The sequence below is a fragment of the Rhinoraja longicauda genome, chromosome 15, assembly GCF_053455715.1.
Source record: "Rhinoraja longicauda isolate Sanriku21f chromosome 15, sRhiLon1.1, whole genome shotgun sequence".
Taxonomy (NCBI): domain Eukaryota; kingdom Metazoa; phylum Chordata; class Chondrichthyes; order Rajiformes; family Arhynchobatidae; genus Rhinoraja; species Rhinoraja longicauda.
The window spans coordinates 34,652,327-34,672,741 of record NC_135967.1 but is presented as its reverse complement, the minus strand read 5'-3'; the positions used below and the strand labels follow the sequence as shown (position 1 = coordinate 34,672,741).

Here is a 20,415-nt window from a genome sequence, read left to right as displayed (position 1 = left end):
GATATTCATTCTGAAGAAGGGTCTCGACCCAAAACGTCACCCTTTCCTTCTCTCGAGATGTTGTCTGTCCTGCTGAGTTACTCCAGCATTTTGTGTCTGTCTCTGAAATATTCTGTAATGTTGGCTGACAAGACTGTGCACTTTTGTGTTATCTGTGTCTCTTTGCAGTGCCTGTTCATAGCTTAAGTGGATTGGAACATGAGCGGTAGGATTTTGAGAGATGATTTCCTGATGCTTAAGCCAGGCTTATGCACTTGAGCGAGAAGCACAAAAACTATTTCACCTCAATAAAATGTTGCTACTTCAAAAAAGTCTGCAAGAAGTGCTAATGTTGAAGTGTCACTACTCACATGAGACTCAGACGTTAGTGATGTTTCATTTACCTCCCCGCATGTGGAATTTTAGCATCGATTAAGCTTCATATTACACCACAGTGACCTGTGAAATTCAGAGATAAAGCTTTGACAACTACAAACAGCTTCATGGTGGTTTATGCACAGAATCCTGTGCTAAAGTGGGATATTACAGTTCCTCACAAGATTAGGCATAACTGAGCATAGCTTTGAATAATATCTTGCATGGCAAGAAAGGTGACAGCTCTGAAAAACAAACTGCAACAACACACATTATGGCTGCCATGGGTAGAGAGGCTACAGAGGAGAAGGTTTATGCTCCCACACTTGGTGAAAGAGACCTGACATTCCCATCGGGCGTATAGATACCAGGAGGGAAAACCTGGGTGCAAAGTGGGGTCAGACAACCCTCTAAGTAGAAGCAGGCTCCTGCTGTTTCCTCCAGATGTGCACTACCCTCCCATTCCACATGATATAATAGACAATAGACAATAGGTACAGGAGGAGGCCATTCGGCCCTTCGAGCCAGCACCGCCATTCAATGTGATCATGGCTGATCATTCTCAATCAGTACCCCGTTCCTGCCTTCTCCCCATACCCCCTGACTCCGCTATCCTTAAGAGCTCTATCTAGCTCTCTCGTGAATGCATTCAGAGAATTGGCCTCCACTGCCTTCTGAAGCAGAGAATTCCACAGATTCACAACTCTCTGACTGAAAAGGTTTTTCCTCGTCTCAGTTCTAAATGGCCTATCCCTTATTCTTAAACTGTGGCCCCTGGTTCTGGACTCCCCCAACATTGGGAACATGTTTCCTGCCTCTAACGTGTCCAACCCCTTAATAATCTTATACGTTTCGATAAGATTTCCTCTCATCCTTCTAAATACATGTAAGTAAGACATATATACGTGAGATCATAAGTTATAGGAGCTGAATTAGGCCATCTGGCCCTTCAAGTCTACTCCGCCATTCAATCATGTTTGATCTACTATCCCTCTCGACCCCATTCTCCTGCCCTCTCCTCATAACCCCTGACACCCTTACTAATCAAGAAACTACCAATCTCCATCTTTAAAATATCCATTGACTTGGCCTCCACAGCTTTCCGTAGCAAATGGTGATCTGCACAGTCCTGAAAGCAGCTGCAGTGAGTCATTTGAATAAATTGATCAGCATTTATTCATTCTTTTTTTTAAATTTCACGAATAAATTTTATTCACAATAAAAAATATATACAAAACAAAAACTGTGCAGAAACTCTTCAAAGATTCTCATTGTCCATACATTCAATAGTGATCGCAACTATATTTAAAGAAATACTCCATGCGGCTCATGTGGCCCTTTGGGGTGATATCCCTTCTTTTGTTTGAGGGGTGTCCTCGTCGAACTCTGCCTCTCAATGTCCGGCAGCGGAGGAACCCTAGACAGTGGTTCTCAGTGTGTGTGATGTTGCAAAGGAGAGTGTGAGCAATTGCAATTGTCATGGGTGGCACAGTGGTGCAGCGGTAGAGTTGCTGCCTTACAGTGCCAGAGACCTGGATTCGATCCTGACTACGGGTGCTGTCTGGAGGGAGTTCATATATGTTCTCCCTGCATCCACGTGGTTTTCACCGGGTGCTCTGGTTTGCTCCTACACTCCATACAGGTTTGTAGGTTAATTGGCTTCTGTAAATTGTAAATCCTGCTGTGTGGCATAGTGCTAGTGTACAGGGTGATCGTTGGTCGGCACAGCCTCGGTGGGCCAGAGGGCCTGTTTCCACGCTATATCACTAAAGTCAAAATTCTAAATCTGGGTTCTCTCTGCTGATACTGGTGAATATATTTGTATTGAAAGCATCCATCATCATTCCTGTTCCAAAGAAACCAGTAACCTCCTGTTTAAATGACTACCATCCTGTCGCACTGACATCAGTCATCATGAAGTGCTTCGAGCGACTAGTCAAAACTCACATCTGCTCCTCTCTTCCTGACACCTTGGACCCTCTTCAGTTTGCATATAGACCAAACAGGGCCATGGACGATGCCATCGCCATAGCAATACATACTGCGCTCACCCACCTGGACAAGGAAATACATATGTGAGAATGCTCTTTATTGACTACAGCTCGGCATTCAACACTATTATTCCCTCAAACCTCATCCCCAAGCTCCTTGATCTTGGACTGGAGACCTCCATCTGCGGATGGAAATTCGATTTCCTGACGGGCAGGCCCCAGGTGGTGAGAATTGGCAGCCACACCTCTTCCTCACTGATCCTCAACACAGGCACACCACAGGGTTGTGTGCTCAGTCCTCTCCTGTACTCCCTGTTCACGCACGACTGTACTGCGAAGCACAGCTCAAACAGCATCCTAAAGTTTGCTGACGACACGACCATCTTGGGCCTCTGCACAGACAACAATGAGACGGCCTACAGAGAGGAGGTAAAGGCACTAAACAGCTGGTGTCATGAAAATAACCTCTCTCACTGTCAGCAAAACTAAAGAGATGATTGTGGACTACAGGAGACAGCGGGGGAGTGGACACCTCCACATCCACATCGGTGATGCTGAGGTTGAAAGGGTCAGCAGCTTTAAGTTCTTCGGTGTGCAAATCACTGAGGACCTTTCCTGGACACTGCACAAGGACACAATAACAAAGAAGGCCCACCAGCGGCTCTTTTTCCTGAGAAGACTGAGGAAGTTTGGCATGAATGCCAGCATCCTCACAAACTTCTACAGATGCCCCATCGAGAACCTGCTGACGGGCTGCATTACAGTCTGGTACGGGAACTGTTCTGCCCACAGCCACAAATCACTACAGAAAGTGGTGAAGACAGCACAGCACATCACTGGCAACTGTCTCACGGCCATTCAGAAAATTTTCTACCGGCGGTGGCTGTAGAAGGCACGCAGCATCATCAAGGACCACAGCCACCCAGCACGCAGGCTGTTCTCCTTGTTACCGTCAGGCAGACGATACAGGAGTATGGCTGTGCGTACCACCAGACTTAAGAACAGTTTCTACCATCAGGCCATCAGGCTTCTGAACTCATAAACATATTTCAAATCATATATGTTGATTATTTTTTATATTGTCTTTTTACCTATTTTTAATATTGTCTTTTTACCTTACTAATGTAATTTTTAAAAAAATCTTATTTATCCTTGGAATATTACTGCTGAGGTGACACGTTGTCTTGTCAAATACATTTCATTGTACCGTTGACCCTGTGCCAACCTACATATGACAAATAAAATGTATTATTATTATTATTATTATTATTATTATTGTGCTAAAAATCACATTGTCTGCATGAGCACCACGATTTAGTTGGCTCCTAATGATAAAAAGGGACTTCTCCTAGCAAGAGTTCCCTTACAACTTCTACATTATCCAAATCATGAACAAAGAACAAGACCTTAAGACCTTAATTTTGCTTCTTGTGCCTTTCATGCGCGATCAGAATGTGAAATTTCTTGAGCAACTTGGATTAAATATATATGATGGATAACCTGAAAAATAGGAGTCACAGTTCATGTTCTCACTAGACTTCCTTTTTCCAGCTTTCTCCCCCCACCCCTCCCAACAATAATCAATCTGAAGAAGGGTCCTGGCCTGAAACATCACCTATCCATGTTCTCCATAGATGCTGCCTGACCTACTGAGTTACTTCAGCACTTTGTGTCCTTTCATGAATTGCAAAATGTACTTGCAAATTTACTGTGTTTGTTGAATATATTGTTCACATCATAGATAAGAATGGACCGATGATTCACTTTTATCTTTTGAGCCTGTTCCAACACTGATGTGGCAGCTACTTCATTATTGCATTTTACAAATGAAGGACTCTAGGCTGACATCTTCATCTCAAGGAATAGTTCCACGGTTTATATACAGAAATAGAGAAGTCATTAGGTGCAAGACTGATGGTGGCAAAATGTTAGATATAATTATATGAATTGCCCAGGCTAGTTTGCTACCAGGCACAGTTTTACCTGGAAATGATCACTGGTGCCACCTAAGGTATCACAAAATGCTGGAGCAACTCAGCAGGTCAGGCAGCATCACAGGAGAGAAGAAATGGATGACGTTTTGGGTCGAGACCCTTCGATTTGTACCAGCATCTGCAGTTATTTTCCTACAAGTGCCACCTAAATGAGTTAAATTGCTTTTATGTGCAATTTGTACATAAGAATGGATTCGAAAAGAATCAATTTTTGGCTCATTTCCTTGAATGTGGAAGTTCTGATGAAATGTTAACCATATCTCTTTCCCCAGATGGCAATTTACAGTCACCTGTTTCTCCCTCTGCTCATCCGTATTTACTTGACAGCAGACCTAGCGAACACCTGCCACTATGTAAGGACAGCTTTAAAAATAAGGCGCTAGATTTTGTTATTGAGAGCTTCAGCACTAGATGAGATAAGGTTTGAAAGCTATTACTGCAAGCATTGATATTGTAGGTCAGAGGTGTGTCCTTGTAATTGGAAACTGAGCCAGATGGCATAGATTTTTAGATTGAAGTTAGAGTGTTGTAGACAAATTTTTAGAGGTAGCATCAGATGACTGAGATTTTGCAATTAAATGAAGATGCATTACTTTATAGATGGGAATTGTGAATTTATGTCAAGAGGAAAGGCAGAACAAAGAGTCACTGGAAATATAACGTAATGTTTTTAAAGTTAAAGATATTTGTGTTATACTGTTTGGGGGAGCTGGAGACTGAAAGTTAATTTGTTAATAGAGCTAGAAGCTTTATTGTTTAGAAGGATGCTTATGAATAAGTCTTCCATAAAAGGAGCATTTGCCACACAAGATAAAACTCACATTTTACTTACATTTGCTAAAAGCTCAGTAGCCACTGCTGAGTTACACAAACCTGCAGGCTGCCTTCGATTTATTACGTTAGAGGAACACTTGCAACATTACCCATATGGTAGAGACTGTACAAGTTGGTCTAGTGTGTGACTTCCCAAAGAAAATTAATGGTACTAAATTTTACCCAGTTTTTTTAAGCTGGGGGGTGGAGAACCTACTGATTATCCTGCATTTCCCTTCCCCACCACCTCCCTTACTACCCCCACATCTGACATGACCGTTAGACAGCCAGTCGGGGTTAAAATCAGGAATTAGTTGTTTACAACACGTATTAATTGTGAAGAAACAAGTTATCAGCTTGCTTAATATGTCTTCAGGAATTTTACACTTATGCAGAAATTTTGAAGAATCTGCTTGATGTGTTCTGAAATCCCTGAATTACCTTTTTGGTGGTCACAGATTGAAACTGGCAACTGAACAGGACCAGCCATGTAAGCTGACCATACAATTGTGGTAAAGTAATATTCTAGCCCTAGGAAAGTAGACATGTATAACAGAAAAGTCAGAATGAACAGTAGACAAAAGGAACTGCAGATGCTGATAACAAGTAACGGACCATTCTTCAGACTGATTGTAGTGGGGTGTGGTGGGGGGGGGGGGGAGGTTGAAAACTGTGTGATCGGGACAAAGTCAGACAAGCTATACGTGAGGGGAGGGGTGATTGGCAGATGGTTGGACAGAGATGAAAAGACAAAATGTGTGAGATAAACAGATAAGGATAGAGGAGGCATGAAATGTGAAGGAATGTCAGTGGATGGGGAGAGAGGGGAAAGGGAGACATCCAGGTGGGGCACAGGGAAGAGAGGAAGAAAATGGTGGGGGGGGGGAAGAAGTGTGAAGTTTTACTAGCAAATTCAGAGCTACTTTCTGCAGAATCTCTAAATAATTATTGGTAATAAAAATGGAGATAACGGATGATTCAGAGTGTATTGAGTAAGGTTATCAGTGAGGAGTGGCCAGCAGCAATATTATAGAAACTACAATATAATATGAGTATAATAGTGATACCATGGTAAACAGAATGTTGCTGGTATAATAATGCATAACCTTGTAACACATTAGATATACTGAGGAATAACTAATTATCCTCAATATGGGGTATGATTAGTTATTATATCTGTGGAAGGATGTGCTGGCATTGGAGAAGGTCCTGAGGAACTGTACGAGAATAATCCTAGGAATGATTGGGTTCACATATGATGAGCATTTGATGGTAACTCACTTTAGTTTAGGATGAGGGGGGACCTCATTGATGCTTAGCGAATAGTGAAAGGCCTGGATAGAGTGGATGTGGAGAGGATGTTTCCACTAGTGGGAGAGTCCAGGACCAGAGGTCATAGCCTCAGAATAAAAGGCCATACCTTTAGAAAGGAATTTCTGTACTCAGAGAGTGTGGTGAACCCATGGAATTCATTGCCACAGAGGCCGATGGAGGCCAGGCCAGTGGATATTTTTAAGGCAGAGATAGACAGATTCTTGATTAATACGGGTGCCGGAGATTATGAGGAGAAGGCAGGAGAATAGGGTTGAGGGAAAGATAGATCAGCAATGATTGAATTGTGGAGTAGATTTGATCGGCCGAATGGCCTAATTCTGCTCCTATAACTAACTAAAATACTTGTAATCAGTTTCTTATCTTATCAGAAACATCAAAATAATAGGATATTATGCAGGATATTGGTCATAATTGAATAATAATTACAGGAGATGGGAAGTAGAAGATAACCAATTTAAAATATTTTGGATTATGTTGAGGAAACAAAAGCTGGTCTTAAAGTGTTTTTCACCAGTTTTAAAGCTTTCATGAAAGAATAAGTTAGTGGAAAAGATGGCAGTTTGGAAACATGAGATCAGTGCAATCAGTACATAGAAAGAAAAGATCTTTAAGATTTTGAAGACTAGAAGGACTAGCGTTGGTAATATTAATTATGGTTGTACTGAGAGAAGATTGTTGCCTAGAGAAAGAGAAATGAAGAGACGGTTCATTGGCTGGAGGCAAAAGGACAATTTTCCCTTGGAACCCGTTCAGGAATGTTTGCAAACTTACATAAATTCTTATATGAGAAGAGTCTTTATATTTCGGAAGGAATTGGGCTTTATAGAGGAATAAGAGGGATAGGGGATGGAGTTAAGATACTTTGATGTGGCTGCAAGAAACATGTTGGCAATCCCACTGGGTGTGATGTATTAAATGACTGCAGGTAACATATGCCGTTAGAAGCACAATTGGCACTTAGAGGAATTTGTCATGTTGTGAGTAGTATTTCATGTTGGCTTTCTCCCCCTTACTAAAATAAATCTGAAGAAGGGTCCTGACCTGAAATGCCACCTATCCCTGATCTCCAGCGATGCTACCTGACCCATTAGTTACAACAGCACTTTGTGTCCTTTTTGTAAACCAGCATCTGCAGTTCCTTGTGTCTACACGTTGGCATTGTGTCATCTGCTTAAATGGAAAATATTATTCGCAGTGCCCACTGAGGTCACATTGCAGTCCTTGGTGGTTATTCATTATTAATGCTTATTTAGATATGTAGTGTGGCTACATTAAAGGTTAATATTCTGTCATGCAATGAATGTAATAATGAAATATCAGGATGTCATCAAAACCTAGATGGTAGATTAATGCCCTTTAGGAAGCAACATTTGCCATCCTTGCCTAATCTTACCCTAGACATACAATTCCAGATCTGGATCAATGTTGTTGACAAAAGCAAATACCTATTTTGACGAGAATTGAGAAGGGACAATCAATTCTTAACTTGCCAACAACACCTGCATACTGTGAATGGAAAATACAAAAAAGGTACATTGGCAAGCTCCTGCATTAAAGTTGAAGTTAACAGGATTAGATTTACACTGCAAGAAGCATTGTACCAGAAAGAAGTGACAGACAACCACATTAAACAAAACATTAGAAATTGGAAACTGTTGGGAATTGGGATTGGACCATTTCTAATCCAATTAATTATGAATGCAGCATTTATGCTACAGATGTACATTGCATTGCAAATGCACTAATTATAGTTCTTTGTTATTTAAGTGAAAATGTAAAATAAAGACTTCAAGAACAACTTCAATTTAACATAACAAAAATATCCCAAAGAGCTTCATTCGAGTGTTATCCAACAAAACCTGACCGCAAGCTAAAGAGACATTTGGAAAGATGACAAAATCATGACCAGTGTTGTTGGTTTTAAAATGCATCTGAAAGGAAGAAAGAGAGGACGAAAAGCAGAGTGGCGGAGACAGTGAGATCCAAAGGTTAAGGCTTCAGAAGCTAAAGACATGGCTGACAGTAGTAGAATGCTTAAATTCACAGATGAGCAAACAGCCAGGAATAGTAAAAATACAAGGTAGATCACAAAATGTTGGAGTAACTCAGACGAAGGGTCTCAACCCGAAACGTCACCCATTCCTTCTCTCCAGAGATGCTGCCTGACCCGCTGAGTTACTCCAGCATTTTGTGACCTACCTTCGATTTATACCAGCATCCGCAGTTCTTTCCTACACATAGTAAAAATACAGATGTCTCAGAAGGTCATAAGTTTGAAGATATTACAGAGAGGTAAGGAAGGATACTTTTTGGAAAATCTAATAAATTTATTTGAGGATGTAATAAGCAGGTTAGTTAAGGGGGAACCACTGGAAGTAGTACAGCTGGGTAGCCCAAAGGCAGCTAAATAAGGCAGCATGCAATATGAAGTAAGGACTCAAGGAGTACTGAATAAGATAATAGTATTTGTTATGGACAGAAGGCAGAGTTTAGAAATAAACAATTCAGATTGGCAGTGTTACTAGAGGTCTGCCACGAGAATTGGAATCAGTTACCATTTTTATTTATGACTTGGATGAAAAAATTGGTTTAGTTTTAGGTTTATTATTGTCATGTGTACAATAGTAGAGTGAAAAGCTTTGTTTTGCATCCTATCCAATTAGCTCAGATAAGACTATACATAAATACAAATCAAGTAAAACTCAAATGTAATAGTAGAGCAAAGGCGAAGATACAGGGTGCAGATTATAGTTCTCAGCATTGTAGCACACCAATTCCATAGACAAAAGTCCAATGCTCACAATGGGGTAGAGGTGAATCGTATGGCACCCTAGCCTCTGGTAGGACTGTTCAGAGGCCTGATAACAGAGGGGAGCAATTCCTGAATCTGGTGGTCCATGCTTTCAAGCTTCTGTATCTTCTGCCCGACAGAAGTGGGGAAAAGAAGGAATGACCAAGGTGGGATAGGTCTTTGATTATGTTGGCTGCTTTTTTGAGGCATTGTGAAGTGTAGATGGAATCAATATTGACAAAAATTGAATGTAACATATCCAAGTTTGCTTAATGATAATAAGTTTGTTTGATGCAAATTCCCATGTAAAGGTTTTGTGTCTATCTTTGGTTTAAACCAGCATCTGCAGTTCCTTCTTACACCTTAGAGCCCTTCGTTAATGCATTGAAGTAACTACCTTAGAGTCTTGTGCTTAGATCTCAAGTGTGGGACTAACAAAAAATTAAGCCTTATGATTCAGAGATAACTTGATGTGAAACTGGCTTTCCAGTTTTTTTTCTACACACAGCTGTGGCATCAGATTCATGAAATCGTGGCAGCACACAATAAACCATTGGACACACTGAGACAATTAACATTTCTAGCAAACCCCTTACCTATCCATAGTGATTTTTACCCAACTCTTTTCCTTCAACCATGGAAATTACTTTTTTCTAACACCTAACCAATTTCCTCTTAAGTACACTGATTGATTCAGGTAAAGCTTCTAGCAAACCTACTTATCCATAATGATATTCACCCACTCATTCCCCATAATCATGTACGTTATTTCTTGTATACTTAACCAATACCCTCTTAAGAACACTGATTGATTCAGGCAAAGGAAGAGATCTCTTGCTGACCAGTGAGGAGGTTATTTGAAAACAATTACATGTGCCAATTAAAATTCATCTCTCCGATTTAACAGTAGAGTTGTGGATTATTTGTCACATGCCACAATATACATTTGGTTTAATACAATTGGTAACTTTCTCTACAACTCTGTAACTCTTCTTTCTTTTAGATATCAAGGACACAAGGTGATACTTTGGATGTTATGAATAAAAAAAATTATAAAAAAAATATTTTTCTGATGTTACAAAAACAGCAAAGAACAAACTCATTCGAGAGATTGGGGAGATAATAGGGGAGACTTTGAAGAAGATAACAGAAAGCAACATTTTGAAATTGGTGAAGATTGTGGCAAGATAAATTGCTATTTCCAGAGTGCAAGGTGGCTGATTAATTCTGACAAGAATGGAGCTGTGAGGGTGTTGGACGTGAGTTGGGACATGATGCAGCTCACATATCTAACACCTTGAGATTTTCATAGAATGCTGTGATGATATTAATTTGAAAGCGAGGATAAGATTGTTCAAATCTCTATGTTGTGAGATGAAGGACTTTATTAATGAGACCTTCGTGTAATAAAGTGTAAGTGAACAAAGTCCTTGAATTGATATTTGTGTGGGATGATGACATGTTGTAGAAATCAGGTTTCCCCGGTGTTTTTTGTAGGCAGCAAGGATATGATCTCTTTTACATTATTGAAGGATGGAGGGTAAATGGCAGAATGTAATTCAGACACGGAGGCATGAGCCAGTATGTAGTACTGACAGAGATAGAATGAAAGGAATTGTGTTAAAAATAGGGATTCTGAAATCAGTATGATGAAATAAAAAGACACATGGGGTTTTTTAAGAGGTTAGATAGCAATATTGAAAGCAATTTAGAGTAGGGTGAAATTGGCAATGGCATGGAAATGTTATAGTTATGTAGGGCAGAATTTTGGTGGTGAGGGACCATTAGAGCAGCACAGAGTGTTAAGCTTGGATGCTCCATTAGCTGGTGAATGAATTGGGATTAAGCCACACACTGAAACTGTAATAGAAACAGACAATTATTCTGATGAAGTGAGGTTCGAACTTCAGCCCTGGGTCAATCAAGACATGGCAGGAGCATTGCTGAAATGAATCTGAGCAAATAGCAGGTCAGTGAGGCACAATTAGGCAAATGCACATTTCCTGCCACAGTTCAATTAGGAGTTCAACTAAAAATAAGTTGTGAGTGGAAGGCTTTAGAATGGGGCATGAGAAGTGAGAAGGGATGGTTGATGGTTGGTGTGGATTCAGTGGAATCCTTCAAGTGGAAAGCTGTATCTTTCAATTATGCCATGAAACTGGATTTAGTGCAGAGAAGATTTATGAGGATGGTGCCAGACCTCAAGGCCTGAGCTATAGGAAGAGATTGGGCAGGCTAAGACTTTATTCTTTGGAGCGCAGGAGGCTGATGGGTGATCTTATAATGGTGTGTTATATTGTGAAGGGAATAGACAGGGTAAATGCACAGAATCTTTTACCCAGAGTTGGGGAATCAAGAAATAGGTATAAGTTAAGACGGGAAAAGACATAATAGGAACATAAAGGACAACATTTTCACACAGAGCGTGGTGGACGAGCTGCTAGAGGAAGTAGTTGAGGCAGGTACAATAACAACAATTAAAATAACTTTGGTCAGGTATATGGATAGGAAAGGATTCAAGGGATCTGGGCCAAGCACAATTAAAAAGAACCAGCTTTAATGGAACATCTTGGTAGACATGGGTGAGCTCGGCTCGGAAGGGTCCTGAGCCGAAATGTCACCTTTCTATGTTCTTCAGAGATGCTAACTGACCTGCTGAGCTACTCCAGCACATTGTGTCTTCTCGGTCCTCAAGGCCTGTTTGCATGCTGTATGAATGACTCTATAACACTATTGATGTAAGAAGTGTCTGTTAAGTGGGGATTGTCACTGAACCAAGCTGTTTACCTTTGTTGGGTCTAATAGCCTTTCTCACTATCTTGTTCTAATCTTTTATTATCCGGTTCTCTGATTTTGTCTTTAGGCCTTTTCCAAAGAGCAATTATTCAGAGTGGGTCAGCCTTGTCAAGCTGGGCGGTGAATTATCAGCCTGCAAAATACACAAGATTACTGGCGGAAAAAGTGGGCTGCAACATGTTGGATACCCTCGACATGGTGGACTGCCTGAGACAGAAGTCGTTCAAGGAGCTAGTAGAGCAGGATATCAAGCCAGCGCAGTACCATGTTGCATTCGGCCCAGTCATTGATGGAGATGTAATACCAGACGATCCTGAGATTCTGATGGAGCAGGGAGAATTCCTAAATTATGACATCATGTTGGGAGTCAACCAGGGAGAAGGTTTCAAGTTTGTGGAATGGATAGTGGATCAGGAGGATGGCATATCTGGAAGTGACTTTGATTTCACTGTTTCCAAGTTTGTGGATAACCTTTACGGCTACCCTGAGGGTAAGGATACACTCCGGGAAACGATCAAGTTCATGTACACTGACTGGGCTGACCGGGACAATCCTGAGACACGACGGAAAACCTTAGTGGCTCTGTTTACTGACCACCAGTGGGTCGAGCCCGCAGTGGTAACAGCCGATCTACATGCTCGTTATGGTTCTCCTACGTATTTTTATGCTTTCTACCACCACTGCCAGAGCGACATGAAGCCGGCCTGGTCTGATGCTGCTCATGGCGATGAGGTGCCCTACGTCTTTGGCATCCCCATGGTTGGACCGACTGATCTGTTCCCTTGCAACTTTTCAAAAAATGACGTGATGCTGAGTGCCGTCGTCATGACGTATTGGACAAACTTTGCCAAAACAGGGTAAGCAAAATACTTGTTTGTATTACTAGCTATTGGTTCTGCAAAAGTGAAATGGGTTACTGACTGGAGATGTGAGCATAGAGAAATTGACTTGTTGCTCTTGGCACAGTAGATCTGTAACATCTTGGTCTGCTGATGGAGTGGGGACACTTTAAACGATACTAATTGCTGCAAACAGAGAATTCTCTGGGGTAGACGTTTTTGCTCCACACATAAGGATATGAAAAGGGTAATACAAGGAAAAAAATTGCTGTGGGAAGACATCTATCAGATTTGCATGAGAACCCAGGCCATTGTTCAACATGAGAGGGGGCTTCCTTGTGTTGGCCTTAAAATAACAGTCATTTTGTACTGAAATTAAATATTGTACCTTTTAGGTTTGCCCACTATTTCCTAGCTATTTTGCAAAATTGTTGGAAATATGCTATCCTTTCCATATTCTAAAATGACTTAAGTAGCAGTCCATACAAGTTCCAATGATATTCATGGGGAAAGCCTAAACCTCACTGGTTCCAAAGCTGTCATAAATGGACACCAAAGGAGTATAGTTACTCTTCCTGTCCCCAGATTATGAATCGGCCAGTAGTGATTTGGTCTTTTGACCACCACTTCCAGGCCTACTCTTGGGCTAGAGGTGGCATCAAAATGAATGAAATTGTTCAGATTTTGACAGGGTCAGGATCTGCTCATGCCAGTTGATGGGTGCTCCAGATCACTTGGATTTTGATCCTCAGCCCCCAAAATAATTACATTTATCCTTTGGGTTGCCGAGTTCCAGGACTAAAGTATCCTTTGCACCAAACAGATGCCCAAATTAGGACATCATTGGTGTGCCTTTAAAGCTGCACTAAGTATAAATGTCATTGTTCCTGTTCATATCCGGATGCATGTGATTAATAATCACTCTTGACTTTTGACTCAATCTATTTATGTCAGGAAAATATTTACCTCATCCTTTACCCAGTTTTCATTTTGTTTATGTGCTGAGTTAACAAATGTAAACCCAGGCTGCCAATAAACCAAAAGGACACTTAAAATATGTGCATCGGTGCCGGCTCTGATTTGTTCTGTACCTTTTCAACCTCTAATTTCCCTCTCCCCTGACTCTCAGTCTGAAGATGGGTCTCGACCTGAAACGTCACCTATTCCTCATCCAAAGATGCTGCCTGACCACTGAGTTACTCCAGCATTTTGTGTCTATATGTGCTGAAAAAATATCTTTCTCGGATATTTTTAAAAATGCTATAAAGTCAATTTTATTTTTAATTCCAAACATTTAAACATTTTAATTATGGAAAAAGCATGCCAATTCACCTTCTGCCTCCCTTTGTTCATAAATCTTGTATTTTTAATTAATGTGCTTTAATTAGTAAAGGGTTTCAAATGAGTTCATAATTTTCTCTAATGCACATCCCACTTTTTAAGATTTTCCCTTTTTTAGTAAACTAATATATTGCTTTTATATTAAATCTCCAACAAAGGATTAATTCTCGATAGCACACAAACTAAATGGAAACAAGCCTCAAATTTAAGAGCTGGAACCTGATGAATTTTTTAATGGAATTGTGTTAATTATATGCCACATTAACGAGAAAACACTCATGGGGACAGGTGTGAGAGAATACCGTCCAGCACACAAAAGAGGATTTGTCATCGTGAAACTTGATATTGGCTGGAAAATACATAGTCCTGTATGAAAAACGAGTGGTGATCAGAAATGGAAGTGATCAGAAATGTGGGAATTAATAAGGACAGAAATTTAAACTGAAGAATGACTGGTGGGCATGGAAACCCACCAGGAATGGCGGGACTGACAAATGATGAAAGAATGGGTCGACTGTGCTTGTATGGCGGCGCTGCCATAGCAGCTGCGGCTTACCTGCGGTCCATTTGTCTTTGTGTTTTTGTTGTTTTTTTGTCTTAATTGTAGTTGTGATGTCGTGTTTTTGTGTTTGTGTACTATGTGTGTATGTGGGGGGGAGGGGGGGAACTGTAAAATTGTAAATATGTGTCCCTTCCGAACGGAGACCCGACCTTTGTTTTCTGGGCCGTGTCTCCGTTCCTGCTGCGGCCTACCATCGGCCCAACTCCTGGAGCTGGCGCCTTCCAGGGCTCCGGTTCGCAGAGCCCGCGGATCGGACTTACCATCCTCGGAGGCTGCGGGAGCGGCTGCGACTCGCCTTAGGCTCGGGCCGCATGGATGCCGTCATCGGGAGCTCCGGCAGCGGCAGCGGGTTCGCCCGCCCCGGATCGCGGGGCTTGGGTCGCGGACATTTCACCGTCCGGCGCGGCCTAAGATAGGCCGCGGGATATTTCTCTGCTGGGCGGGGGCTTCAATGTCGGGAGCCACGACCGCCCCGACGTGTAGCAACAGCGGCAGCAGCAGCGTGTTCGCCCGCCCCGGATTGGACTTATCATCAGCGGAGCCGGCCGTCTTCGGAGGCTGCGGGAGCGGCTGCGACTCGCCTTGGGCTTGGCCCGCTGCGGACCGTCCGGCGCGGCCTCCAACCACAACAACCTGACTGCGGGAGAGGACAGCAGGAGATGGGAAAGACATTATGGCCTTCCATCACAGTAAGGAGAGGACTGGAGGAGACTCACTGTGATGGATGTTTCTTTGATGGATGTTTCTTTTTTTGTGTTTTTGGGGTTGTGTAATTTTAATGCCTATTTAATGCTTTTATTGTTGGACTGTGGGTGACTGAATTTCGTCCAATATTGGATGACAAATAAAGCTATCTTGAATCTTGAATCTCTTGAATCTTGAAATTAGAAGGATGAGAAGGGATCTTATAGAAACATATAAAATTCTTAAAGGATGCAGGAAAAATGTTCCCGATGTTGGGGGAGTCCAGAACCAGGGCTCACAGTTTAACAATTAAGGGGTAGGCCATTTAGGACTGAGATGAGGAAAAACATTTTCACCCAGAGAGTTGTGAATCTGTGGAATTCTCTGCCTCAGAAAGCAATAGAGGCCAATTCACTGGATGTTTTCAAGAGAGAGTAAGATTTAACTCTTAGGGGAAGGTGTATGGGGAAAAAGCTGGAATGGGGATATTGATTTGGGATTATCAGCCATGATCATATTGAATGGCGGTGCTGCCTCAAAGGGCCAAATGGTCTACTCCTGCACCTATTTTCCATGTTTCTATGAAACATTTAATCAAGTTCAAGATCATGACAGTATCAGCCATATCCAAAAGTCTTAAAAATCATGTTATTTCATGGAGATTTTTATGATGCAGGCAAAACCAGTTGGTTTGCAAGGTTGCCCTTTATAACTAACCTAAGAGATTGTCAGTGGGCCTTCCATGAGCAAATAATTTTCCGGCTAAGAGGCTTCTGAAGGGTTTTAGAGCAGATTTAAGAGAAAATTACCTGTGTTTCGGAAGAGCTTTATTGAATTGATTGAAATTTATCCATGCTGGAACTGGGAACAATTCTACTACTGGTTTTAGTTCACAAAAAACTAGACATACAGCTGTAGATCAAAAAGGCAATGTACAGCAATTAAGGATGCACCTTGAATATTGGCAAACTAACATTTCAATTCCTGTAAACGAATAAGAATGATTGAATGCAATTTCCCGATGGTATTTCATTTCCAGTACTTTCACTGGCCACTACATTTTTAATCTTGTCTACATCAGGGTTCAACCAGGAATTAAATTCCAATCACAATACATAAAGGCATGTTACTAGAGATTGTCTCAAGCCTGTTTTATTGAAAATTGTGGAAAAAACCTGTAATCCACTGATTCATTCTGGCTTAATGGTGTGTTTCTCCCAAATTAATCAGGGACTCAAACACCTCTCTTTATTCAGAACTAGGAACATTTAGTTTGGCACAGGAGCTGCAAAGTAGCTTTCTCCCAGACTTTCTTCAATTTTCCAAGTTTGCAGACAATCAAATGAAGATGATGCCTTTTTTTTTGTATCTGGACTGTTTTGTCCAGAAAATTCCAGCTAGAATCATTAAAGAAGGATAGTAATAATATCTTGGAAACTCTGAAGTGCAAGTTTTTTTCCAATCATTAATTCCACTGTAAATTGCCTGGAGCTCAAATGGACATGAGAATCAACATTGCACAATAGTGATCCATATTAAGTCTATTGGAGCTGTTTCAAGCAGCTTAATCAGGATATCAACTTAAATAAGGAACACGTCACTATGCAGGCAGCAAGTACACACACACACAAACAGAAGCACAGGTACACAAACACACACAGAGAAACAGAAAATATATAATGCAGAAATAAATAACAATGCCACAGAAAATCAATAATGATGATTTATGGATTTGGTCACTGAGCTGACAGTAACTGAGAATCATGTACAGTTTCATTGAAAGGAATTAATAGGGCATCTAATATATTTGTTCCTCAGTTTCTCACCTGCTAAATATAGGATGTCTTGTTGGAGTTTGGTTTACCAAATGTCAGATACACTCTGTTATTCCCATTCTTCATCTATAAGCCTTGTCTGCAGCCAGTTTTCCAATGAGGGAATCACAGTCAAGCCCAATGCTATCCACACCCATTCCAATGCCAAGGACACTGAGACCAATTCTGCCAATAAACTAGATTTTCTAAATTGTTACAACAAGGAATAAAGTCTTAGCCAGCACAACCTCTCCCGATAACTCAGCCCCTCAAGTCCTGGTAACACCCTTGTAAATCTTCACTGCACTTTTTCCAGCTTAATGACATGCGTGCTATAGCAGGGTGAACAAAACTGAACACAATACACATCATAATCATAATCATACCTTATTAGCCAAGTATGTTTTGCAACATACGAGGAATTTGATTGTCTTGTCCAACTGTAACATAAATTCCAACTTCTATACATAATACCCTGACGGATGAAAGCCAAAATACCAAAAACCTTTGTTAACACCCCATATCTACCTGTCACGCCACTTTTAGGGAACTATGTACCTGCACTCCTAAGTTCCTCTGATCTACAACACTCCTCAGGGCCTAACCATTCTTTGCTAAGGTTCTACCCTAGTTTGACATCCCAAAATGCAACACCTTACATTAAACTCATCCCACTTGCCCAGCTGATCAAAACCCTGCTGTAATTTTTGATAATTATCTTCATTATTCTGAAGGCACACCACTCGTCCCATGCCTCCAGTCTGATAAACAACCTTGCTGCGCCACTCTCTGCTTCCTTCCATGAAGCCAATTCTGTAACCTCTTCCTATTCCCATACTGACCTTTCTCTCCGGGGCATCCTCCATTGCCAGAGTGACGCAACACACGTACTGGAAGAACTGCACCTCATATTCCACTTAGGTAGTTTACAACCCAACAGTATGAACATTCAATTCTACAATTTTAAGTAACTTAAACCCCCCCCCCCCCATCCCCCTCCTTTCCCCCACCCCCCACGGCCCAGTATAGACATCAGAAGGAGAACACCACCACACAAACAACACATCCTACTGCTCCATCGGTTACATGTGGTTTCCATATTGGCCTTATCAGTTGCCTTAGAATCCACAAAACTAGATTGGAAGAAAGTCATCCTTAATCCTGTGGAACTGCCGAAGAAGAGGAAACAGAGATTGTATCACAAACTGAAGTGTTAATACAATGAACAGATAGTATTGTGAGCAATTTTGTGCACCATATCTGAGGAAAGATGTGCCGGCCCTGGTGAGGGTCCAGAGGAGGTTTACAAGAATAATCCCAGGAATGTGTGGGTTAACATATAATGAGCATTTGATGGCACCGTACCTGTACTTGCTGGAGTTCAGAAGAATGAAAGGGAACCTCATTGAAACATACCGAATAGTGAAAGGCTTGGATAGAGTGGATGTGGAGAGGATGTTTCCACTAGTGGGAGAGTCTAGGACTAGAGGTTGTAGCTTCAGAATTAAAGGATGTTCCTTTAGGAAGATGAGGGGGAATTTCTTTAGTCAGAGGGTCGTGAATCTATGAAATTCTTTGCCACAGAAGGCTGTGGCAGCCAAGTAAATGGATATTTGTACGGCCGTGATAAATAGATTCTTGATTAGTACAGGGGTTATGGGGAGAAGGCAGGAGAATTGGGTTTGAAGGAAGTGATAGATCAGCCAATGGTGGAGTAGACTTGATGGGGCGAATGGCCTAATTCTGCTCCTATTACTTAAGTCCTTTTGACATAACTCTGTTATGGCCAAAATATTCTTCAAAACATCAGGCCTCGGTTTCTGAAAGGGGCATTGCTGCTATGCATGATTGAAATAATAGTTGAAGATTTGTGTTGGAGAATAATGCTCATTCTCCATTAGTGATACACTCTGGTTTCTTGATGGCACCATCATTCATGGACAATATTAAATTTTGCATTGTGCATTACCTTCCAGTTGATATGTTGGATGTTGATAGAAAACTTCAGTTCCTATCTTCATTAAGAAAATAGTTCTTTGGTGTCATACAATAAAGATACCTGCCAAAGTTACTGATGCAATGTCCTCTAAGTTTGTTATTTCTCAGCTAAGCAGCACTTTTTTTAACTAAACTATAATGGTAAAAAATGCATGAGGTGAAATAACTCAAAGCAGTGGTTGAATCTTGTTGAAAACATTTAGGAGCTGATGTCATGTGTCATTATGATGGAAAAGTCACTGGAGAGGGGAAGTGGGATCAGTGAGTTACTGTCAGTGAGGGCATGCATTTTCTGAAAAAATAAATAACAATCATTGTTTTGAAAGAAATATACTGTGGATTTTATTACTACCACTTTCCCGTATACATGTTTGAAGGGCCATATGTAATTGTCATGCCTGCAAAATGTTACTGCTACAAGGCCATCATTCATTCTAAAAAGAGGACATTTGAACCACATGGCATATTTACAATCGTTACAGTATTCATATAACTCTGTGTGTGGCTGATAAATATGTAAGTATTCTCATTCCATATTGAGTTACTGACATTTTATCTCAAAAATGAGAGACATCTTCTGGTAGATTTACTCAAATACATATCTCACCAGTGGTCTGCTTATTGGGAGGAGACACACCCGTATTATGTTATCCATGTTGCAGCCTTCCTAGCTTTCCCATTTTCCAAAGTCTCACCAGCTCTCCTGATCTCCATGGTTTAAGCACTCTCAATCTCTATTCCCACTCCTGCCATGGCTTCGGGATCAGGCCCTGCCGGCCCACGTAAACACAATATTTTTACAGGTGAGACCAGAAATGAAGTAAGCCATGCAAGGATGAAGTGAGCAACAGAATATGGAGAATTAGGGCTATAGGTTTCTCGTCAGGGAAACAACACAAGTTGATAAGACTCAATAATAATAAGAATTAAGAAACACAAAACCTTCTGTCTTTGGTCTGCAAACAGAGATTCATTGCACAGCTCGCAGATATAATGCTGCTGGCCGTGATAGAAAGCCTCTAGGTCATCATAAATTGTGTGGTTAGGTTACCAAAAACTGCGTTTTTATGTTTGGCTGACGTAGATTCTGACCCCCAGACATT

At 41.2% G+C, this 20,415-nt stretch overlaps 1 protein-coding gene across 5 annotated transcripts in view; it reads left to right on the top strand.

Annotated features, from left to right (window-relative positions):
* The window catches only part of nlgn3a (neuroligin 3a), a 191,142-nt gene that overhangs the window by 155,463 nt on the left and 15,264 nt on the right, over window positions 1–20,415 (top strand). For all 5 annotated transcript variants that reach the window (XM_078412483.1, XM_078412481.1, XM_078412482.1 and 2 more), the window contains one exon: window positions 12,142–12,931. In XM_078412483.1, the coding sequence (XP_078268609.1) occupies window positions 12,142–12,931 (790 nt within the window). The remainder of the gene's footprint in view (window positions 1–12,141; window positions 12,932–20,415) is intronic.